Source organism: Taudactylus pleione, unplaced genomic scaffold (genome assembly GCF_031769625.1).
Source record: "Taudactylus pleione unplaced genomic scaffold, aTauple2 ptg000005l, whole genome shotgun sequence".
NCBI lineage: Eukaryota > Metazoa > Chordata > Amphibia > Anura > Myobatrachidae > Taudactylus > Taudactylus pleione.
The window spans coordinates 15,307,122-15,328,194 of NW_028284408.1; the positions used below are offsets into that span (position 1 = coordinate 15,307,122).

General features: G+C 44.6%; 1 protein-coding gene across 1 annotated transcript in view; it reads left to right on the plus strand.

Moving 5' to 3' along the window:
* Positions 1–8,189, plus strand: part of LACC1 (laccase domain multifunctional purine nucleosidase 1) — a 31,017-nt gene extending 22,828 nt beyond the window's left edge. Inside the window, exons 5-6 of the mRNA XM_088476991.1 lie at positions 1,349–1,574; positions 7,896–8,189. Coding sequence (XP_088333117.1) covers positions 1,349–1,574; positions 7,896–8,070 — 401 coding nt within the window. The 3' untranslated portion in view covers positions 8,071–8,189. The remainder of the gene's footprint in view (positions 1–1,348; positions 1,575–7,895) is intronic.
* Positions 8,190–21,073: the final 12,884 nt, after the last annotated feature.

Genomic DNA, 21,073 nt, shown 5'->3' on the forward strand with positions numbered 1-21,073 from the left:
TGCATCCAATGACACAGCTGCTGTGTGTATTGCATCCATCTCTGAATCAGGACCATTGTGTCACTGGACACAGACAATGTACTATAGATTTATTTTCTGTGACATTAATAATATCAGAGTAGAAATTAAATTCATATATAAATTGCACAGAGATTAAGGGCTAACCTTATATAGTGTCACTATACCTTTGTAGCAGCAGATCATGACTTTCTAAAACCTATAAAATAATATAAAAATACTTTTTAAAGTCTCATTAACATTTGTATCACTGACACATAATGATTGTTACCATAACCACCAATGATAGATAGAACCCTAGTGTCGGTATAAGTTCAGGAAGCCGGCGGACGGAATGCCGACCGCCGGCTTCCAGACAATGTTATCCCGACTAGGGACGAATGACAGGCATCTAAATCTAGATGCCTATCATTTGACCGGCGCTCGGCATTCCGATCGAGCGGATGCCGGGCGCCACAGCGGACAGCCGCGGGGTTTAGGTTTAGGGCTCCCGAGGGGGGACTTAGGGTTAGGTACCCCCCCGGGAGGTTAGGGTTAGGCTAGTGGGAGGGAGGGTTAGGTCTAGGCACTTAGGTTTAGGCACTTAGAGGGGGGATTAGGGTTAGGCACTGGGGGGGAAGGTTAGGGTTAGGCACCCTAAAGGAGGGTTAGGGGGTAGATTAGGTTAGTCAATACTTACCTAGGGACGATCGGGATTTCTTCCTGTGGTGACCAGGCGCTGTCGGGATTTGTAATTAAAACAAAAAGAAAATGCACCAGTGCTTCACATAAACCACTATAGGCTGCAAAAAACTACATAGGAGTGGTCTCTTTCACTCCAAAATCGACATCACAATAAACAAAGGTATAGTTCTTGCGCCACTAGATGGGGTCGGGATTTAAACCGCCGGCAAGGGGTCCAGCGGTATTTCATATCGATTCCCTAGTGTCTGTCTCACTGGCTCACTTTGAATGAGTCATAAAAGTGGAGAAGACATACTCTGGGGGCTGATGTAAATTTGAATGTGTACCTGTTTGCAGAGCGTATCTTGGGTGTATTCGCGCTGGACATGCTCTGGAACAGAACATACGCAATTATGGGTGATGCATTTCAATTGCAACTACACTTACACCTGGGATGTAATGAGGCATTCTCATGTAGATGCAGTGCAGTGTTTTAACAGAGCTGCAGGTTGTGCAAAGTTGGACATAAGCATAAATAAGCCTATTTCCAAGTGTACATTAGCCCCTTGCAGAAGCTAGTTGCTTTGATTTAATGCAAATTTGCAACTTTGAGCAATGTTAGTATATAAACGTCAAAACAACCTAAATATAACTAATTCTTTGTTAGGCTGGAAAGGGACGCTGCTAGGAGTTGCAATGTCCACCGTAAACGCTATGACATCAGAGTATGGGAGTGATGTGAAGGACATACTGGTTGTACTGGGCCCATCAGTGGGGCCGTGCTGCTTTACCCTAACACAAGAGGAAGCCCGAGCCTTTCATGACATCGACCCGCAGTGTGTGCGGCAGATTGAGTCGCCAAACCCATATGTAGATATCAGAAGAGCAACACGGTGAGTGTGAGATTTTTCTCAAATAAAATCTGGTTATTGTCAAACAATAAATTCCTGCAGAAACAATAAGCAGCTCAATACTTTCTGTGGCTGAGTGTAAATGATCCTGATTAATATTAATGTACAATAAAGTGACTATAGTATGAGTTTATTATTTCACATTGGAAACAGATTAGGTGCTTGTACAGTACCTACAGAAAAATAATTAAAATGTAACCAAACCAGACTTTACCAGCATGCATCCTGTGCAGATATCCTATATTATTGCAGATACCCTTAACGAAGGTGCTAATCTACATAGTAATAATTAACAGGTAGAAACGTTCAAGTAATCTGAAGAGTAAAAATTCTTAAGAATAAAAAACTATTGGGCTGGAAAATATTAGGTTGTTTCTATTCACTTTTCCAGCTGTCTATTTTTAAAAACTTTTTTCAAATAGCCTATAGTATGCTGGACTACAGTATGTTGGACTACAGCAGAGGTTTCCAAACTTTTTAGAACCACGGCATCCTAGAGTATCAGCATTTTTTCCACGTCACCCCTGGGGCAAAAGTTTCTTATTGAGAAATTCACTAAAAATTAAATGAAGTCAATTATGCTTATAAGTCACCCTTAGGTTCAGTCACGTGGTGGTTAAAAGGGCTCCACTTTTTTTTTGTCCACATATTTTTTGATTGGCAGCAGCCAGCACTGGTTTTGCCTATCACCCTGAGTAAAAATAATTTGACTTGTACTGGACCTCCAACCCAAGGCACCCCTGCAAATGCCCTGAGGCACCCCATGGTGCCACGGCACCCAGTTTGGGATCCACTGGACTACAGTATGCTGGACTATAGTATGTTGGACTACAGGATGCTGGAATATTTTATGCAGTGGGTTCTTCATTTAACCACTTTGTTTAACCACTTTTTTTTTCCCCAATAAATCGCTCACAAATATTTATTTTTATGATTGAATTAGGTCAAGAACATCTATTTTTAACTTATCCCACACGATTTTATTAAAAAATGTACTTTTAAACACATAACATTAACATCGATTTTGTTAATATCAATATCGATGTTTGGAACATCGCAACCATCACGACTTTGATCTCCTCAGCAGATGCTCCTCTGAGCAGCTGCCAGGTACACACTGGGGGACTGAGTGTGTATGTTTAATTTACATTTCCTCGATGGCTGCTGCTCTCTGCAACTGTCGGGTTGGGGGTCCTGCTGTGCTGACTGATGCAGCAGCACTGCAGAGGGGGCAGGGAGGTCCTTCTGCTAGTGGTGGCTGCTGGAAGATTATCTTCCAACAACCGCCCACTGTGCGTTACTGACAGGCAGTGGCGCAACTAGGGTATTTGGAGCAGAGGGCAAATTTGAAAATGGAAACCCCCCCTCCCACTATGTGCGTGCACGGCGAAAAATGGGCGTGGTTGCAAGGGGCGTGGCCACTGAAAAATGGGGTGTGTCAACATGACACACACCCCTTTCTTGTCACTGGGAATATTTCTTTCCATTTGCACCTTAATGCAGTGCCCCTTATACAGTCCCCCTAGTAGTAGTCCCCAGTAGTGGTCCCCCCAAATGCAGTGCCCCCAGTAGTAGTCCCCCCTACACAGTGCCTTTTATAGTGGCCCCAGGAGGAGTCCCCCTTAATGCAGTGCCCCCTGTAGTAGACCCCAGTAGTGTCCCCACCAATGCAGTGCCCCCCGTAGTATCCCCCCCAGTTGTAGCCCCCAGTAGTGCTCCCATCCTCCCCCTTGAAGCAGTGCCCCCAGTAGTAGTCCCCTTCTTAGCAATAGCTCCCCCCGTAGTAGACCCCAGTAGTGGTCCCCCCCGAAGCAGTGCCCCCAGTAGTGTCCCCCCCAGTAGTAGTCCCCAGTAGTGGAACCCGCCTCTGCCCCCCCGAAGCAATGCCCCCAGTAGTAGTCCCCTCCTTAGCCCCCCCCATGATAAATACACACTGAAATGAAACAATTAATAAAGTAAAAATTCTTACCTGAATCCATGCTGCAGTCCGCACGTCAGTCCTCCCAGGCTGGCGCGATCTGCATTATGGGAGAGACGGACATCATGAAGTCTCTCCCATTACCCACTGCAGGAGCCGGCTCTTGCAGTGGGCGCTGCGGCTGCAGCAGTCAATGAGCGTCTATCTGACGCTCATTGACTGATGTTTAACTCACACATCGCCGCCAGCGCTGGCGGTGATGTGTGTGCAGTAGCAGCAGCAGCCAATGAGAGGCGCCTGACTCTAATTGGCTGCTGGTTAACACACACATCGCCGCCAGCGCTGGCAGCGATGTGTATGTGTTAGCACAGCCTGAGCCCCGCCTGCCACCCTCCTCCTGGCACTATTGGGCAGGCGCTCAGGGGGAGGGAAGGGGCCCAGCTGTGCAGCACAGGACCGGCTGGGAAGCCTAGCGCCGGTCCTGTGTAAATGTGTAGCGCTGACCGCACTCACAGAGATCGGCACTACACTGGCTAACTAGGGCGGGCTGGTACCGTGGCCAGCGGCGCGTGCCCCCCCATCGCACCACCGGTCCCATGGCACCCAGGGCACGTGCCCCGCTCGCCCTGCCCTAGTTACACCACTGCTGACAGGATGCATCGTTTGTGACTATATCAGTTAACGCACAGCCCGGTGTTGTCGCAAACAATACGACCACGCCAGGCAAGTGGTTAAAAGAGAATGCCAGGAATATTTCAAAAGTACTTTGTAAACTTTGGATAGTTGTCAGTGTAATTGACTTGAGTTGAGCAAATGGATGACTTTTGGCATCATTGAGGCCTGTTAGCGTGTCTGGAAGATGATAACACACATTTACCGACATGCTCAAAAATGATGCTCTTAATATCAATTAAATCCTTGTTGGACATTACAGTCATTTTGGAGACACATATACTATATGCTGATATCGGTGCAATGCCTATGGTATTGCAGTGTGTGACTAGTAAAAGTAGGCTTGCCATATCATCCCTTTTGGGACACGTGAATTACGCAAGTTCTGTGTCTGGCTAAAACCAGGTGAAATGGAGACTTGAAGTCAGCCAGACACATAATCTGTGTAATTCGTGTGTGTCCTGGCTTCATGCCTAAGTATAAAGCTGAAGACTAAGAAGGGATCATTTTTGCAAGACATTCTTTCAATAGATCTCTTCAGCTGGTCTGATTAGTAATGTAATGCTGATTTGTACACACGGAGGAAGAATATGTAAGTATAAATCAGGCTTGTGTTGAATGCACTCATTAAAATTGGAGCTATGTACAAATATGTGAAGGAAGTAAAAATAAGATTCAGAAGTTGTGGTGTTTTGTGAGAAGTGTTGGGGGAAATAAATTCCACAATACAAATTGCAGACATACAATATCATGTGCTGTTATACATACAATATCGTGTGTCGTTAATTATACATACAATATCATGTGCCATTATACATACAATATCATGTGCTGTTATACATACAAGATCATGTGCTGTTATACATACAATAACATGTGCGGTTATACATACAATAACATGTGCCATTACACATACCACAGTTTTCAGAGCTAAATAAACGTTTCTGCCCAAAAAGTTGTTCCTTGTATGTTTTTGAGATGTCCATCCTAGATCTATAATGGTATTACCAGATCATTTATTTCTGACACTGCCCCAGTATTTATCTTCCTGATGTTTTATATAGCATGTGGTATATACCATAGCAATAAGTCTGGTGTGACACAGACATAGGAACCTGCAGTGCGGTGCATTATCAGGTCCTTACCTTTTACATGTTTTGTACCTCCGCATGTTTTCATGTTCCATACACAGTGGCTGATTCAGACGCCGTTGAGCAATTTTTTCTGTGTCGAAGAACGTGCCCAGAGTCCGTGCGCACAGAGGGCCTGATTCAGAGCCGGACGCTCTGACCAGAGCGCTCGCTCTGAATCAGGGCCCTCCTACCTAAAAATGGAGCGGCCTCCTGGCCGCTCGCATAGCTGTGGGTGACCACCCACAGCTTATGCGAGCGGCCAAAAAGATGGCCGCGATGGTCAAGACCATCGCGACCATCGGGCTTGCGACGAGGGTAGGGTCTCGCTGCCGCAAGCCCAGGAGTGCTTTTGGCTCTATCAGAGCCAAAAGCACTCCCACTGACATCACTAGTGATGTCAGTGGGGCCGGCTCCAGACGGAAGGCGTTCACATGGGAACGCCTCCGTCTGGGCAACAACGCCCACCAAAGGGGGCGTGCTGTTAGTCACCATCGACGGCACACCACCTTTGGTGCGAGACCCATAGCGACAGCTTGGCTGTCGCTATGCGGGTCTCGCGCATGCGCATTAGGGCATGCGCATTAGGCCCAGAGTCGCAGTTGTGATTGAGATGCTTGGGGACTCACGGTCTCAGAAATGTCTTCAAAATGTATTGGGTGCTCCTGGGCGGTGACGGGAAGATGGTCCGTTTTATGGGAGTATATGGGCGTGTCGCTGTAGTGGTTGGAAACTAAGATATACAGTACAATCACTCACATTGGAGGCCATACTCTGACAGAGAATCTGCATCTAGCATGGGGCTGGTGCAAGTTTTGATGGTGTGTCTAATGGTTGCACCTAAATATGTACTAAGCGGTATTTGAGTATCTAAAGATGCACAAAGTGGGCGTCTTGTTTCTTGCACATGCAGATTGTTTGTAGCAGCATTTGCATAAAGTCACAGACATGCAAATGGCAAAAGACGCAGACAAGGACGTGGAGTCAGTATCAGCCCCACAGTGTCTACGCCACATATTGAATTCGCAGTAACCACAACATGACCGATGCACTGACTATGTTATCCTAGATATAATACTGTTGTGCTATTTTTTTTCTTCAAACATTCCATAAATTCCCTTCAGTTTCAAAGCTGTTTTGTTAGAGTATGATCTTAGATTCTAATGATAAATCACGTGTCTTACAAACCTCCACTAGAATGTATTGCCAACGGAGTGATTTTGTTTTGTTCTTAAAGTATAATGTATATAGTGCCCATAGACTAAATATTGTTAGCAAAGGAAAGGTAACAAAAAAAAATATGGTGACAATATGGGTGATTCCCACAATCCCGAATGGCAATGAAACTTGTGCTTCTGTCAAAGGAAACTGATTTCTAGCTCCTGTAAACCTTTCACAAGAGGAGCTGAGGACAATAGGCTGGCTACCATGACTCTGAGGGAAGCAGTTTAGCAAAATAAAGAAACAAGGAGTATAACGAGTGCCCTATACGTGGGGATTCCAGATCACTACCTATAAAGGAAACTAAATCTGATGTTGTTTGGTAGTGCACTGAATTATATATTCTGAAGTTTCACTTGAAAGCACAGTACAGGATTAGACAGGTTTCATGACCAGATGCTTTTCTTGTGTTAGACAAGCGTCTGTAAATAGGATATGTGCTGTAGCAGTGGAGGAGGTTTAACAGTTATATTCTTCTTCATTTGTGTCAAATATTCATGAAGAGAAGTTCTCCAGAGGGAACCGCTAGTAAGGAGCACATTCAGTGCAGCCTATTGTACTTAGAAATGTATTAATATGTTACACATATCTACATCCCTATTGTAGCACTATATATTTAGACCTCCTGTATATAAAATACACCAACATAACACTGAACATGTTACAGGAGGCTTCTATACACAACTGGGTGACCTGATATGACTAGAAAACCTTTCCCAAACCCTCATGGTATAAGGCAAACCAATGATCCCAGTCAATGTTTAAAAGGGCAGACTAGATGAGCCAAGTGGTTCTTATCTGCCAATAGATTCTGTGTTTAATGTACATCAACTATTGAATTTCTATCTCTAGTCCACTAGAGTTTATATAAATTAGGATTATATCGTATTAGTCCAGCACTGTAAATAATAGCAGTCACGGGATAGGGTTAGACTGTCTCTCCCACAGGCTAGCAGAATCCTGCGATCTGGGATCATGCATTTGTTCTCCGGGCTCTTTGGAACATTTTTGGGGCCAATTGCAGCTTTTTTATTGGCTGTCCTCTGTTTATTTGGGTGGTTCTGTGCTGTTTCTGGTTAAATGTATTTTGTAAGTTCAGTTCAGTCATCGTTACAAGCTTCCTGTTGGAGCACCAGGGCTGACGTTTGAGTCAGAGTTCAGATATGGCTGATTGCAGTGTGTTTACGTGACGCTCTACTTTGAAAAAAAAAATGTATCCTATGATATAACATAAATGGCGGGAAATCTTTTGTGTATTGTTGTTTTTTTTTTTTTAAAGTTCTGAGGCTAAATGACATTTGGAGGTAAATCACCTGTAAAATGAATATTCTAAGTTACCTGATTACATTTATTTGCCCTCAGGATTCTGCTGGAACGTGGTGGCATCCTGCCACAGAATATCCAAGACGATACCATTGTGGACAAGAGCAGAGATGTCACACTCTGTACCTCCTGCCACGCTGATACATTCTTCTCTAATGTTCGGGATGGCAGTAACTTTGGAACTCAAATCTGCTTCATATCCATTAGAGAATAACACTAATAGCCAGATCAATGATTAGCTCTAGAATTAAGAATAACTATGTTAAAGTGTATATGTGCACACTATTATTTATTATTTATGAGAAGCTAAATGCAATAAATCCTGTAAAACTGTGCACTTTTTGGTGCGGATAACAACCCAGTTAGGCAAAACACTGTAAATTGCGGTCATCTGTCTGTGTACACTGCTCAATGTACATTGCTCAATATTTAAAAAGGTGACCAGTGGAAGGGGTTATGGGTAGAGATGTGCGCAGATCCCCACGTTTTGGCAAAATCACTCTAAAATGCTACGGTTTGGCAAAAAGTGTTTTCGTTCGGATCTAGTTTTGGGTTTGGATTGCTGTAAAATTGATAAAAGCAGCTAAAATCATGTAATTTAGACCTGTTTACACTTTACATGCAATCCAAAACCGAGATTCAGTTTTGAAATCTGAATTCCGAACTTACAGTAAACCAGAGTCGGGACTCTGTTCTACTTGGAACTCCAAAAGTGATCCGAGCCAGGACTTGAAACGACTCGGAAACCCCAAAGTTCGAGTGTGTTCAGGTTTTCAGGAAGATTGAACTGCACATCTCTAGCTATTGGAGAGATGTATCAAGCCTTGGAAAGAGATAAAGTGTAGAAGTTGCCCAAATCAACCAATCAGCATTAAACTATCATTTCCAAGACTGTGCTAGAAATGACAGAAGCTTATTGGTTGCTTTGAGCAACTTCTCCACTTTATCTCTCTCCAAGGCTTGATAAATCTCCCCTAAGGGGCCTATTCAAGATATTAATTATCGAGGTCCAAACTGACCCTGATAATTAACACACTGACTCGCTGCTGACACCGGAGCAATTCATCATTACTCCGGCGCCTAGAAAGCTGATTAGAAAATTAGCTGTCCCAGCGAGCGGCTACAGGTCACGCATGCACACAAGAGCCCCGACGTCCGGCGGAAGGAGCCGGACAGGGAAGGCGTGGGTAGCGGTAGCAAACTCCATCTGAAGATGGCGAATGCTACCGCATTGAGGGGAAGCCTGATCAGCTGGTAATAGAATACCAAAGCCTGAGGGGTAAATTTACTAAGATTCGATTTGGTCCCAATTTGTCCCGTTATTCAACCGAACTCGATTCAAAATGGCCGTTTTTTTTCACTTTTAAAATCAGGAATTTACCAAGGTCCCGGTTTTGACAGGATCGTTTTGCTTGATGGTGTATTTGGTCGATCATGTCTGTTTTGAAGTCCCGATTTCACTGCCTGAATTCCTCTCCCAAACAAGCAGGCTGCACATATCAGTGAAAGGCTGCCTGTTTTTTAATTTTTTTACATCGTAATGTATTTTTTTTTGTTAAAAAATTTACGTGGGGTCACCCCCTTAAACAGAACCAGCCCCGGACTTTTCATAGCCAGTCCTGGTTGTCTAAGTACAGGGAAAAAATTGTGTAGGGTCCCCTTGTAATTCCACAGTCAGGGGAGCCTTTTTACCGGGCCCCCCCAGCCGCAGCATCAGCCCTGACCGCTAGTCAGCCCAGGCCAGGGATCCCTGGGGAGTTGGGGACCCCCCAATAAAGGGGTCCCCCTATCCAGGGAACCCCTGGCCTAGGCTGATAGCCTGGGGCTATCCCCGCCATCCCTGGGTGGCGGGTTGACAGTGTATGTGTGGTATAAAAAAAAAGTATAAACATTGTCGTAACAGTAGAACTGCAGGTCCCAGCAAGCATCCCCCACATGTTGGTCCTTGGAGAACCACAAGTACCAGCATGCGGGACATTAAGGGCCCGCTGGTACCTGTAGTTCACCTGTAAAGAAATGTCTAAAAAAACACAAGACACACACACTGTGAAAGTAAAGTATTATTACATTCATACACGCGCACATACTCCCCTACATTACCAGGACTGGTCCCCTTGTCCAAAGTAGGCATCCAAGGTCTTAAAATAAAAAAATGAAAATCCCGATCCACGCAACAGGTAACAACCAGGATGGTTGTTAACTCCTGAATGAAATGCTCAGACGCGGCTTCTGCCTTTGTAGAGCCATATCTGAGCGTTCATTGGCTGAGAGAGGTCAGCCCCCACCTCTCTCAGCCAATGGACGGCTCCTCCATTGAAGTCAATAGTGGAAACCGCAGAATAAACTTTGGACTTCAATGGAGGAGCCGTCCATTGGCTGAGAGAGGCGGGGGCTGTAAAGACAATGTTAATTTTATTTTTTATACACTATCATCCCGCCACCCACCACCCTACTGTGGTGGGGATAGCCCCAGGCTCAGCCTAGGCCAGGGGTGCCCTGGAGAGGGGGACCCCTTTATTGGGGTGGGCTGACTAGTGGTCAGGACTGATGCTGCGGCTGGGGGGGGGGTCTGGTGAAGGGCTCCCCTAGCTGTGGCATCAGCCCCCACGCTAGAAAGGGTCCATTGCTGGGTCTGGGAATTACAGAGTGACCCTACACATTTTTTCCCCTGTAATTCCAGAACTATGACTGGTTCCCAGAGCCCAGTGCTTGTTGTTGTAAGTTTTTTTTTCCCTGTAGTTAGACAACCAGGGCTGGCTATGAAAAGTCCGGGGCTGGTTATGCTTTTTTGGAGGGGGTACCCTACGTAATTTAAAAAAAAAAATTAAACCTTACAACACACTTTCCATTAATAAACATACACAAATCACTTGGAATTGTGTATGTTGAATGACAACTCGCAGCTCAGGACGTGGTGCATTTAAAACTTCTATTGAGTCCCCGATTTGAGTGTAAATCGCCCGACTTTAGCAAAACGAATAATGGTAAATTCCTGATTTAGGCAGAAAATAAATGAAAAGTACTTCCGAATTGAGCCGATGGTGATATCATTTCTATTGTTCAAAACGGAAGAATTTGCGGCATTAAACCACCCGATTTCACCCTGAAAAAATTTACAAATCACCCAACTTTTAATGATAATAAATTCCCATTTGCAAAAAAGTGATATCACCTGAGAATGCAAATCGGGTCCAAATCGAATCTTAGTAAATTTACCCCTAAATGTGGGTAGGTACACCATCCTTAGACATTTTCAAGCGCACTCTTCACCACTCAAATGTAGTCACTCTACTGTCAAAATGCCCTGAGCTCTAATTTATCTGTTACTGTAGGTTGCAAATTATTATTATTACTTTTTTCAGTCCATAGATGGCACTGTGATGTTATAATGTCCTAGCATGGAAGCAACATCTATTTATGATCATATCATTAGCTATGTGAATACTAGGAGTGATGTGTATAGCGCAGGTGTGTATTCCTATATAGTAACCATGCAGTTTTACAGGAAAATATTAGTGTGTGCACAGTGCCTCTTTTAGTTAATACATTACACATAGCAGCCATATATTGTAGTACAATCCAGAAAGCACGTAAGCACAACAATATGCCCTTTGTTTGAAAGAGCAATAAAAACCGGGCGGGTTACTTGGCAACATTATAAACATATGTTAACAGGTACCTTAATACCAAGCATATCGGATCACAGGGATAGATGTAGTGCATGGCTAGTGATTGTGCGTCATTGACCTAGTTTCACCATTTAGTACTGTAAGGAAGACTAGTTTTGTAATATTACCATTGTATATAAACCATTACCATTGTCTGAACATTACTCATATATTTTTGGATGCTTGAAAACAAAACAATGATATAATTACATCTTATATAGGTTGCAATTAATCATAGGCATAATGACACTGATATGTGACCGGCAACATGATCTTCATTTACAGAGTCATAGGTTTCATTTGTGCTGCATGTAGGAAGGAGGGTGCAGAGCAGGTGAGCGGGCACTTTGCTCATTTACCAATATAGTGTTTTCATTGCGGCTTGAACAGTAGAGACTATAATGCCTGACATTTCCAGACAATGATTTGGAGATAATGGGTCTGAGTCGCAAGCAGCAGCGTCTGCAAATTTATGCAAATGCCCTGCAAACTCCTTCCTTTGTGTACATCAGTGCAGCCGAACATACAAGGACTAAGTTGCCCACTTTTGGCACCCATGCATGCTGTAATACCGGTTGTTGAGTCCTGATATACCACTGCCAGTCGCACCACCGAAACTTGCGCCAGCAGTTTCTCCGTCTGACTATGGCCTCCCATGCTGGGGGCTGTGTTAAAGTTTTTTCTGATAAAAAACTTGATACTGTGTCTGTGATGTATAACAGTCATTAGGTCAAGGGCCACTGCCTTATACTATCTGTGCAGTACTGTATGTCACAGTCGGTGTTCACTTTTTTTTGGTGAACACAAATTTGTATATTTTTTTTGATAAAAACTTCAGGCCATGTTACTGTGTCTGTGATATATAACAGTCAATAACGATCAGTAGGTCAATTATACTATATGCGCAGTGTGTTGCTGTCGGTGAGCATGTTTTTCCTTGGCTTACCCTACCTGGACTCTCCTCGGGATGTGTGATTTCTTGCTCACACAATCAATTTGGTGGTGCATAATATTTTGAAAAATGACAGGGTTGTGTAGGAGATGCTGTCTGTGGCCAAAAAATGTTGGGACATTTTTGGCATTCCGCAGCTGCATGTAGAAGATTGTAGCACTTGCAAAAACAGTTTCATTTGCCCTGCCACCAGCTGAAGCAAGAGGTAGGAACAAGACGGAATTCCACCCTTTATATGCTTCAGCGGATGGAGAAATAGCAAAAGCCATCCAAAGCTACACAACGAGCCATGACATAGGGAGAATATACCTTACTCCAAGGCAGTACAGAATATTTTCTATATTGTGCAAGGTGCTGAAACCCTTCAAAGTTGTCACCTGTGAAGTGAGTTCAAACACTGCCAGTTTGAGTCAGGTGACTCCCCTAATTAGACTTTTGGAAAAGCAGCTCGAGAAATGGCAGGAGGAGCTGAAACAAAGCGATTCCGTTTATTGGACTTGTAGATTAATTCTTTTATTAGATTTTCCAGGTTCCAAGGATTGTCAGCATCTAAAAATTGGATCAATACATTTTGGCGACCATGCTTGATCCTAGGTTTAAGTCATGTCTTTCTTTCCAACAGACACAAATCTGAAGAAATGCAAATAGCTCTTGTCGAGCAAGATGTCAGCTCAAGCGGCATGTGACATGCCAAAGTCTCTTCCTTCAGTTTCTCAGAGAATTGCAGCTGCCAGGAAAAAAAACAGCTTTCCTAAGAGATTCACAGGTGATGCAGATAAGTCAACGCAAGAGTTTGACATCTGGAATTGCCTAAAATTAGTGACACCTCTACCACAATGCAATCTGATACAGTCACCATTCAAAGAATGGTTGCGGATTATTCTAATGACAGCATCCAAATAGGCATGTCAGACAGTCCCTTTGACTACTGGCAGGAAAAAAAAGGCAATTTGGAGTCCCTTGCACAAACTGGCTCTGCTTTTCTTAAGCTGCCCACCCTCCAGTCTTTACTCAGAAAGAGATTTCAGCACAGCCGGGAACCTTGTCAGTGATCGGCGTAGGAGGTTACTTCCTCCAAAATGTGGAAAAGAAGATCTTCATCAAAATTATCTACAAATTCAACAATGAAGGCCAATACTGGCAATTATGTCAAAGTCCAGAGGCACCTGTAATGGTGGATTCCAGTGGAGACAAATTAATATTGTATGAAGATGATGTACACACTGATGGGGATGAGGATGATAATGACGAGGACAATTTGCCTCTGAAGAGCCAGTCTGTATGTAGAGATCATTGACAGCAATGTCAGCTGGCAATTGGTAGCTGGTTTTGTAGGGGCCCAAACAAACCAATCTCTTCAGCCACAAGTGGCAGTCCTTGTCGCTGAAGTGATAGGTTTGTTAAGCTATGCATGTCCTGTTTAATATATAACATAAGGGTGTGTAGAAGAGCCCAAGGACAATTCCATCTTGCACCTCTTTTCTTTGCATTATGTGCTGTTTGGGGCTGACATTTTATAGTTTATTAAACTGCCATCCTGTCTGCCACTGCTATATGGCAATGTTTCATAGATATCCTATATTTTTTTAAACTGTCATGCGTTTGCGGAAGCTGTTCTGTCACTTAGCCAGCCAGCTCGCTGCAGCCTTTGGCATATATTTGTGAAATGTAGTGAAACCAATATTGTGAGGTGGTCAAAATTGAATGGAAATGACAGGAAATTAATGTTATTGAGGTAAATAATACTGTAGGAACAAAATCAGGCCCAAATTGTGTGATTTTAGCTGTTTTTAAAACATTTTGAAAAAAATATAGATCCAAAACCAAAACGTAAGGACAGTTTTGGCAAAACCAAAACACGATGATGAATTAGAACATGGAGGTTGGCGCACATCTCTAGGACAAATATTCAAACTGTAACGACACAAGCTATTTTGATTCACATAATAAATATTCCATGCACTTTATTTTTTCAGGTATTCAGTGATATATGCAAGTTACATGTAATGTTGGATCCTGCTTTACTATACAAATGTACAATAACTACTGGATATACCCTGATTCTACTAGAAAAGTAATATTATACAAAGTGACCCGTGCCAGTGGAACAGCTGTAATACACCTTCTAGTGCACAAATGTACTATCCTCTCCCATGGCCCCACCCTGGTCTTTCTAGGGACAGACCTCCAGCATGGAGGCCACACCAATGTACATAAAAAGGATGGGACAGAGGCTGGAGTGCATGGCACCTCCCTCCTTTGTTGGCTCTTCCCCCTCACACATGCATGGGATCTGCTTTCTCTGCTGTTGCTGTGGGAGCAGCAAAGATCAAGAATGGAAGACCCTGATCAGCAACATGTAGTGTTTGTGTGCTGAGGTGTTGCTAGTTAATTTTGGGAGGAGTGTGTGTCTGGGTGCTGCTTGAGTGTTGGAAATGAATGCAGGGAAAGTGTGTGTGCATGGGTGCTGCTGGGGTGCTAGTAGTGAATGCAGGGAAAGGGTATGTGCCTCGGTGCTGATGTGTTGGCAATGAATGCAGAGGGGGAGAATGGTGTGTGTGTCTTGGTGCTGTTGGGGTGTTAGTAGTGAATGCAGGGGAGAAGGGTGTGTGGGTGCTGCTGAGGTTTTAGTAGTGAATGCAGGGGGTAAGGAAAATGTATGGGTGCTGCTGGGATGTTAGCATTGAATGCAGATGGGGATGGTGTTGTCTGGGTGCTTCTTGGGTGTTGGCAGTGAATGCAGTGGGAAGGTTGTGTGTTTGGGTTCTGCTGAGATGTTGGCAGTGACTACAAGGGGAGGGTGTGTGTCTAGGTAATGCTGGGGTGCTAGTAGTGAATGCAGGGGGAGTGTGTGTGCATCAGTGTTTTTGGGGTGCTAGTAGTGAATGCAGGGAGAGCATTTGTCTCGGTGCTGATGTGGTGTTGACAATGTATGCAGAGGGGGAGAGTGGTGTGTGCCTTGGTGCTGTTGGGGTGTTAGTAATGAATGCAGAGGGGACGGGTGTGTGTCTGGGTGCTGCTGAGGTGTTAGTAGTAAATGTAGGAGTGGGAAGAGTGGCTGGGTGCTGCTGGAGTGTTAACAGTGAATCCAGAGAGGCAGTGTGGTGTGCGTCTGGGTGCTGCTGGGGTGTTAGTAATGAATGCAGGGAGGAAGGTTGTGTATCTGGGTGCTTATGAAGTATTGTGAATACAGCGGGTAAGGAGAATGTCTGGGTGCTGCTGGGATGTTAGCAGCAAATGCAGATGGGGTGGGGTTGTCTGGGTGCTGTCAGGGTGTTGGCAGTAAATGCAGTGGGAAGGGTGTGTGTTGGACGCTGCTGGGGTGTTGGCAGTGAATACAGGGGGGAGGGTGTTTGTTTTGTGTGCCGCTGGGGTGTTGGCAGTGAATGCAGGGGGTGTGAGTCTTGGTGCTGCTGGTGTGTTTGTGGATGCTGAAGAGAGTGTGTCTGGATGCTTCTTGGGTGTTAATAGTGAATGCAGGGGGATGATGGTGTGTGTCTTGGTGCTGCTAAGGTGTTAGTAGTGCATGCAGGGGGGAGAGTGTGTCTGGGTGCTGCTGTAGTGTTGGCAGTGAATGCAGATGGAGAGTGTGTGGATTCTTCTGGTGTATTGGCAGAGAATGCAGGGGAAGGTGTGTGTCTTGGCTCTACTGGGGTGTTCGTAGTCGATGCTGAAGGGAGTGTGGGTGCTGCTAGGTTGTTAGTAGTAAATACAAGTGTGTGTGTGTGTGTCTGGGTGCTGCTAGGGCGTTGGAAGTGAATCCATAGAGATGTGTGTGTCTTGCTGTTGCTAAGGTGTTAGTGGTGAATGCAGGCAGGTGGCTGGCTGCTGGGATGTTGGTAATGAATGCAGTGGGAGGAGAGTGTGTCTGGGTACTGCTGGGGTGTTGGATGTGAAAGTGTGTGCAGGGGGGAGGGTGTAGGGTGTGTCTGGGTGCTGCTGGGGCATTAGATGTGAATGCAAAAGGGAGGAGAGTGTCCCTCCACATACACAAAAGTTTCTGTTTTATGCGATGATGCTCCCCATGTGGTCCTGAAGTGAACCCCATGCCCCTTACATGCTCTTCAGCCTTTAACATATGCCCCACAGCTCCATACTACATGATGTTCACACCTAGTTGAGCAGCTCCGCCTCCAGGTGCTTTGCTAGGCTGGCATGCAGAGAGGCAGGGATGTACCAATCCCCGCAGCTTGCAGCACTCCTCGTGAGGTATGGCACCAGTCTGTCCCTGGTGAGAGTGAGTGTCCACTTGTCCTGATGATTAATTTATCTATAGATGCTGACAGATATAAATCAAGTATTTTGGGGTCCTAGAGCATCGAAGACAAGGGGCTCCTATGCCAGATAATTGTATGTGGTACATAAATATGTTGTAATGTTCTATAAATTTTGTATTATTCCAGCTAAGAAATTACTGACTTACAGCCATTTGGTGTAACCTATGGGTACACCGTAGGCAAATGTATATTCTCATTCACAAGGGAGGAATGCTGAAAACTTCTCTAGTTTCTTCCTATGGTCCTTGGTGTCTCAATGTAAATTAGACATAAATAGCTGCAATGCAAAAAACATGCAAAGTAGGACACATAACACCTGCCAATCCTATAGGAAAGAACTCATTGTATCTCCTGGAACATTGAACAGAATTTGTGTAAAGGACGACTAAATATTTCATACTTTAGATCTGTAAAAACTTCAGAGAGGTTACATTAAAGATATGCAAATAAATCTGAATCATAGGCAAATCCATTATGTTTTAATCTATCCAAGCTAAAAATACTAATAATATATATAAATGTGCGTATTTATTGTTTATTGCTTCAATAAAGATTGTATTTAAAAATATATATATTTAAATTTGTTGCAGTAATATTTACCTCAGAAGTCACTGCAAGGATCCTCTCTAGGATCGGTACAGAAATTTTCCTTCTAAATGTCAACTTTGTAGACATGTACAGAGAACTTGCAAATGTGAGGAAAGCCAAAGTAACGTAGAAGCCACCGTGTAAATTTCTTGCACTTGTTCCTGGAAAGCAGGGTGCTATGAACCTTGAAGAGCTCAGGGTGAAAGTTTCCTTTGGCGCCCTGAACTCGGGGGCATGGCTTGATCGAGGGGCAGGGCCAAAAAAAAACACTGCCCGGGTAGGGCACTGTTTGCTGGGGGGGAGGCAGGTCCCTCCTCCTTGCTGCTACTGCTCCTGTCCTCTCTCCCTGTAGCAACTCCCAGAATGCCATGCGAGATTACTTCACACGGCGTGATGTTGTCATGTCTGGCACCGTTATTCTGGGAGTCTTGGGTTCCCAGTGGGAGGGAGAAAACAGCACACAGTTTCAGTAATCTACCCAAACTGTGCATTGTTTTATTTCCTCCCACTGGAAGTTCCAGTCTCCTAGAATGCTGGCCACAGTTTATAACTATAATGGCGGTGGGCAAGAGTGAATGGGCATTTTCAGATTAGACTGCACCGGCGGGGTGACAGCTGCCATGCCCTCAGGCTGCTGCACCCCGGGCAATAGCCCTGCTTGCCCACCCCAAGTACCGCAACTGGCTGCTATATACACTCTAGTGCCAAAAGTCATGGGATAGATGCCTAGTGTCATGTAGGACCCCCTCTAGCTTGGCAAAGTGCAACAACTCAACGTGCTATTGATTCCACAAGTGGACTGAAGAACTCTGGAGAGATGTTGACCCATGCCGTCTTGATAGCTTCCCATAGCTTCCTGATATTTGAGGTACAGGATCTTGGGTGCGAATGGACCTCTCCACCACATCCCATAAATGCTCAATTGGTTTCAGGGCGGGCAAATGTGGTGGCCACACCATTTGCCAGAACTCTCCAGAATGCTCCTCAAACCAATTCTGGACAAATTGGGAGCGATGACATGGTGCATTATCCTGCTGGAATATTCAATAGTTGTGGGGGTGCATGAAGTCCATGAAGGGCTGCAAATGGTCATCAAGCAATGTAACTTAGTGGTTACCAGTCAATGACAAGTTCAGGCAGACCAGCGGACCCAACCCATGCCACATAAACACAACCCACCACCATTATCCAACCACTACCAGGCACGGTACCTTGTTGACAACTGGGGTCCATGGCCTCATGGTGTCTGCACCACACCCATAAGTGGCATATAGGTGTTAGGGGAGCATGTTGATGTGCAGGGGGCAATGTTTTTGTACAATGGGGCATGTTCTGCAAGAGGAATATGTTGGTGTGCAGGAAGAGTATATTGGTGTACAGGGGGGCATGTTGGTTTGCAGGGGGACACATTGGTGAGCAAGAGGAGCATGTTGGTGTACAGGAGGAGTATGTTGGTGTGCATGGGGGCATGTTGGTGTGCAGGAGGGGAGCATGTTGGTGTGTCGGGGGGGGTGATAGTGAGAGGGGAAGGTAAGGATGCAGAGAGATGGTGAGTGGGGTATTTCTGTGGATGAGGTATGCTGTAAAGGAATGAGGGTAAGTGAGGGGAATTACAGTGAGTAAAGAATGGTATCATTTTGTAATATATATCAATTAATACATTGAAGTTGTATGGTTATGTGTTACTTTAAATGCTTAGTAAAATTAAATCTATAGTACTTTATACAGAGCCATTGCTAAGACAGTTTGATATGTGACACCACCAAGGGTAACTACTGAAATGGAGGAGGGGTCCTGTAGATTGCACTTGCTCCAGGTGCCATGGCTCCACGCTATACCTCTGCAACTTGGTATCTTACACAGAAATATAGAATTACTTTGATATAAATTGTTGTCACCATTTAGAAAGTGTAATATACTGCCGTCATCTTAGGTCATACGTTCCCACCTATGAGCCCAAAAAGGAATGCACATTATGGAAAGAGTACAACCAGCACTTCAAAGAGCTTGTTCCCTTTTCTCCTAATTTAACGCTCTCCTCTATATTCAGCTATCTCTGAGCTCCTGACCTATCTTCACTAACAGCTCATTTTCCTCTCTGCCTTGCAGCTGTTTCCTATTTTATACCTCTTGCTGCTTAAAACTCAACATTGTTAAAACTGAACATGACATTTTTCCTCCTATGTCTGTTATACAACCTGACATAAAAATAACTGTGGGTGATGGGCGATTTTTTTCTCACCTTGCTCTCTTATTCTCTATTCTCTACTGCAGTGGTTCTCAAACTCGGTCCTCAGGATCCCACACAGGTCACGTTTTCCAGGTCACCCAGCAGGCTGCACAGGTGTACTCATTACTCACTGACACATTTTAAAAGATTCACAGGCGGAACTAATTATTCAACTTGTGATTCTGTGAGGAGACCTGGAAACATGCACTGTTTGGGGTCCTGAGGACAGACTTTGAGAACCTGTGCTCTACTGCAATCAGTTTGAAACCTCACTGCTATATGTCCCATTCTCCTGCATGACACAACTAAAATATTGATGAATATTCTAATTATACTAAGAGTAGACATGTGATCATGTTATTTCTATTAGGTGCAAATGTATTATATTTTTGTGTTATGCCTCTGGTATTAAAGATTCCCTATCGCTGCAATAAGGAACCTTTGATCACCGGGATATATCATTACTATCCACTGGGACAGGGACTCCAAAGGGAACTTGTCCGGCGTTCAATAAGAAGTAAAGTGATTATATATCCAATCACTTCCTCCTTCTGACCCCCCCACATGCTGGCACAGTGATGGATGTCGGCATATGTGCAAGTAGACATCAGTGGGGAGCTTGGTAAATTTGGCATTGTATCAGCCCCAATAGACTCCTGTGGGGACTTCTTTTGAGAATGAAAATTGGGGATAAAAGAAGATACCACAGATATCTGCTGCGGTCCCCATAGATACATTCAGGGTGTACTTAATACATGCGGGTATCCCATAAATATGATTTGATAAATAAGCCCTTAAATGAGGTAATCGAGGATTGTGTTCCTGAATCTCTCAACAGTCTCCAACCATTGATGTTAAAATGGATCAGTCTGGGGTAAGCATTGAAGGGGCTGCAATTATAGAAAGCCAATCTGCTCGCCATTCCAGAGTTGTTCCTCTACTTATGCTTGTTGGTAGCGGCCAAGCTCATGAGGGAGGAGGAGTCAGTCTGTGCTGTGTAAGGAGCTTTCCTCTCCCCAGGTCCGTCAACAGCAAAGGAGAGCCCAGGTGATGGGGGAGGCTTGGCCAATCATGGGGGCATGGCCATGCCCTCTCAAATAAGGAAACCAATGAAAAATACTATCTAGACAGTAATGGTAAGGAGAAGTGTCAGTGAAACAGTAGTTTGCAAGAATGTATGACCTGCAAACTGTCTTTGTTCTAGGGAACAGGATGCTGGTGGGTAGGAGTGCAAACCTCCCGACTGTTGCTGGAGAAGGAAAAGTGAAAAATGCTTCACTTACCTTCTCCACAGCTAGGAAAGTGGGCTGGTGTGACTCTGGTGGTTCGCGCATGCACGCACATTATGAATGTGTGTGCGAATCATGTGCACGATGCATGTGTCACACACAAATACACGTGTCACACACAGGGACAGCCACACATCACATGCATGGCAGCAGTCACTCTGGTCATGTGCACGTGAGGTTACCTGCATGCCAAAGCCCACCCCCTGCAAAACT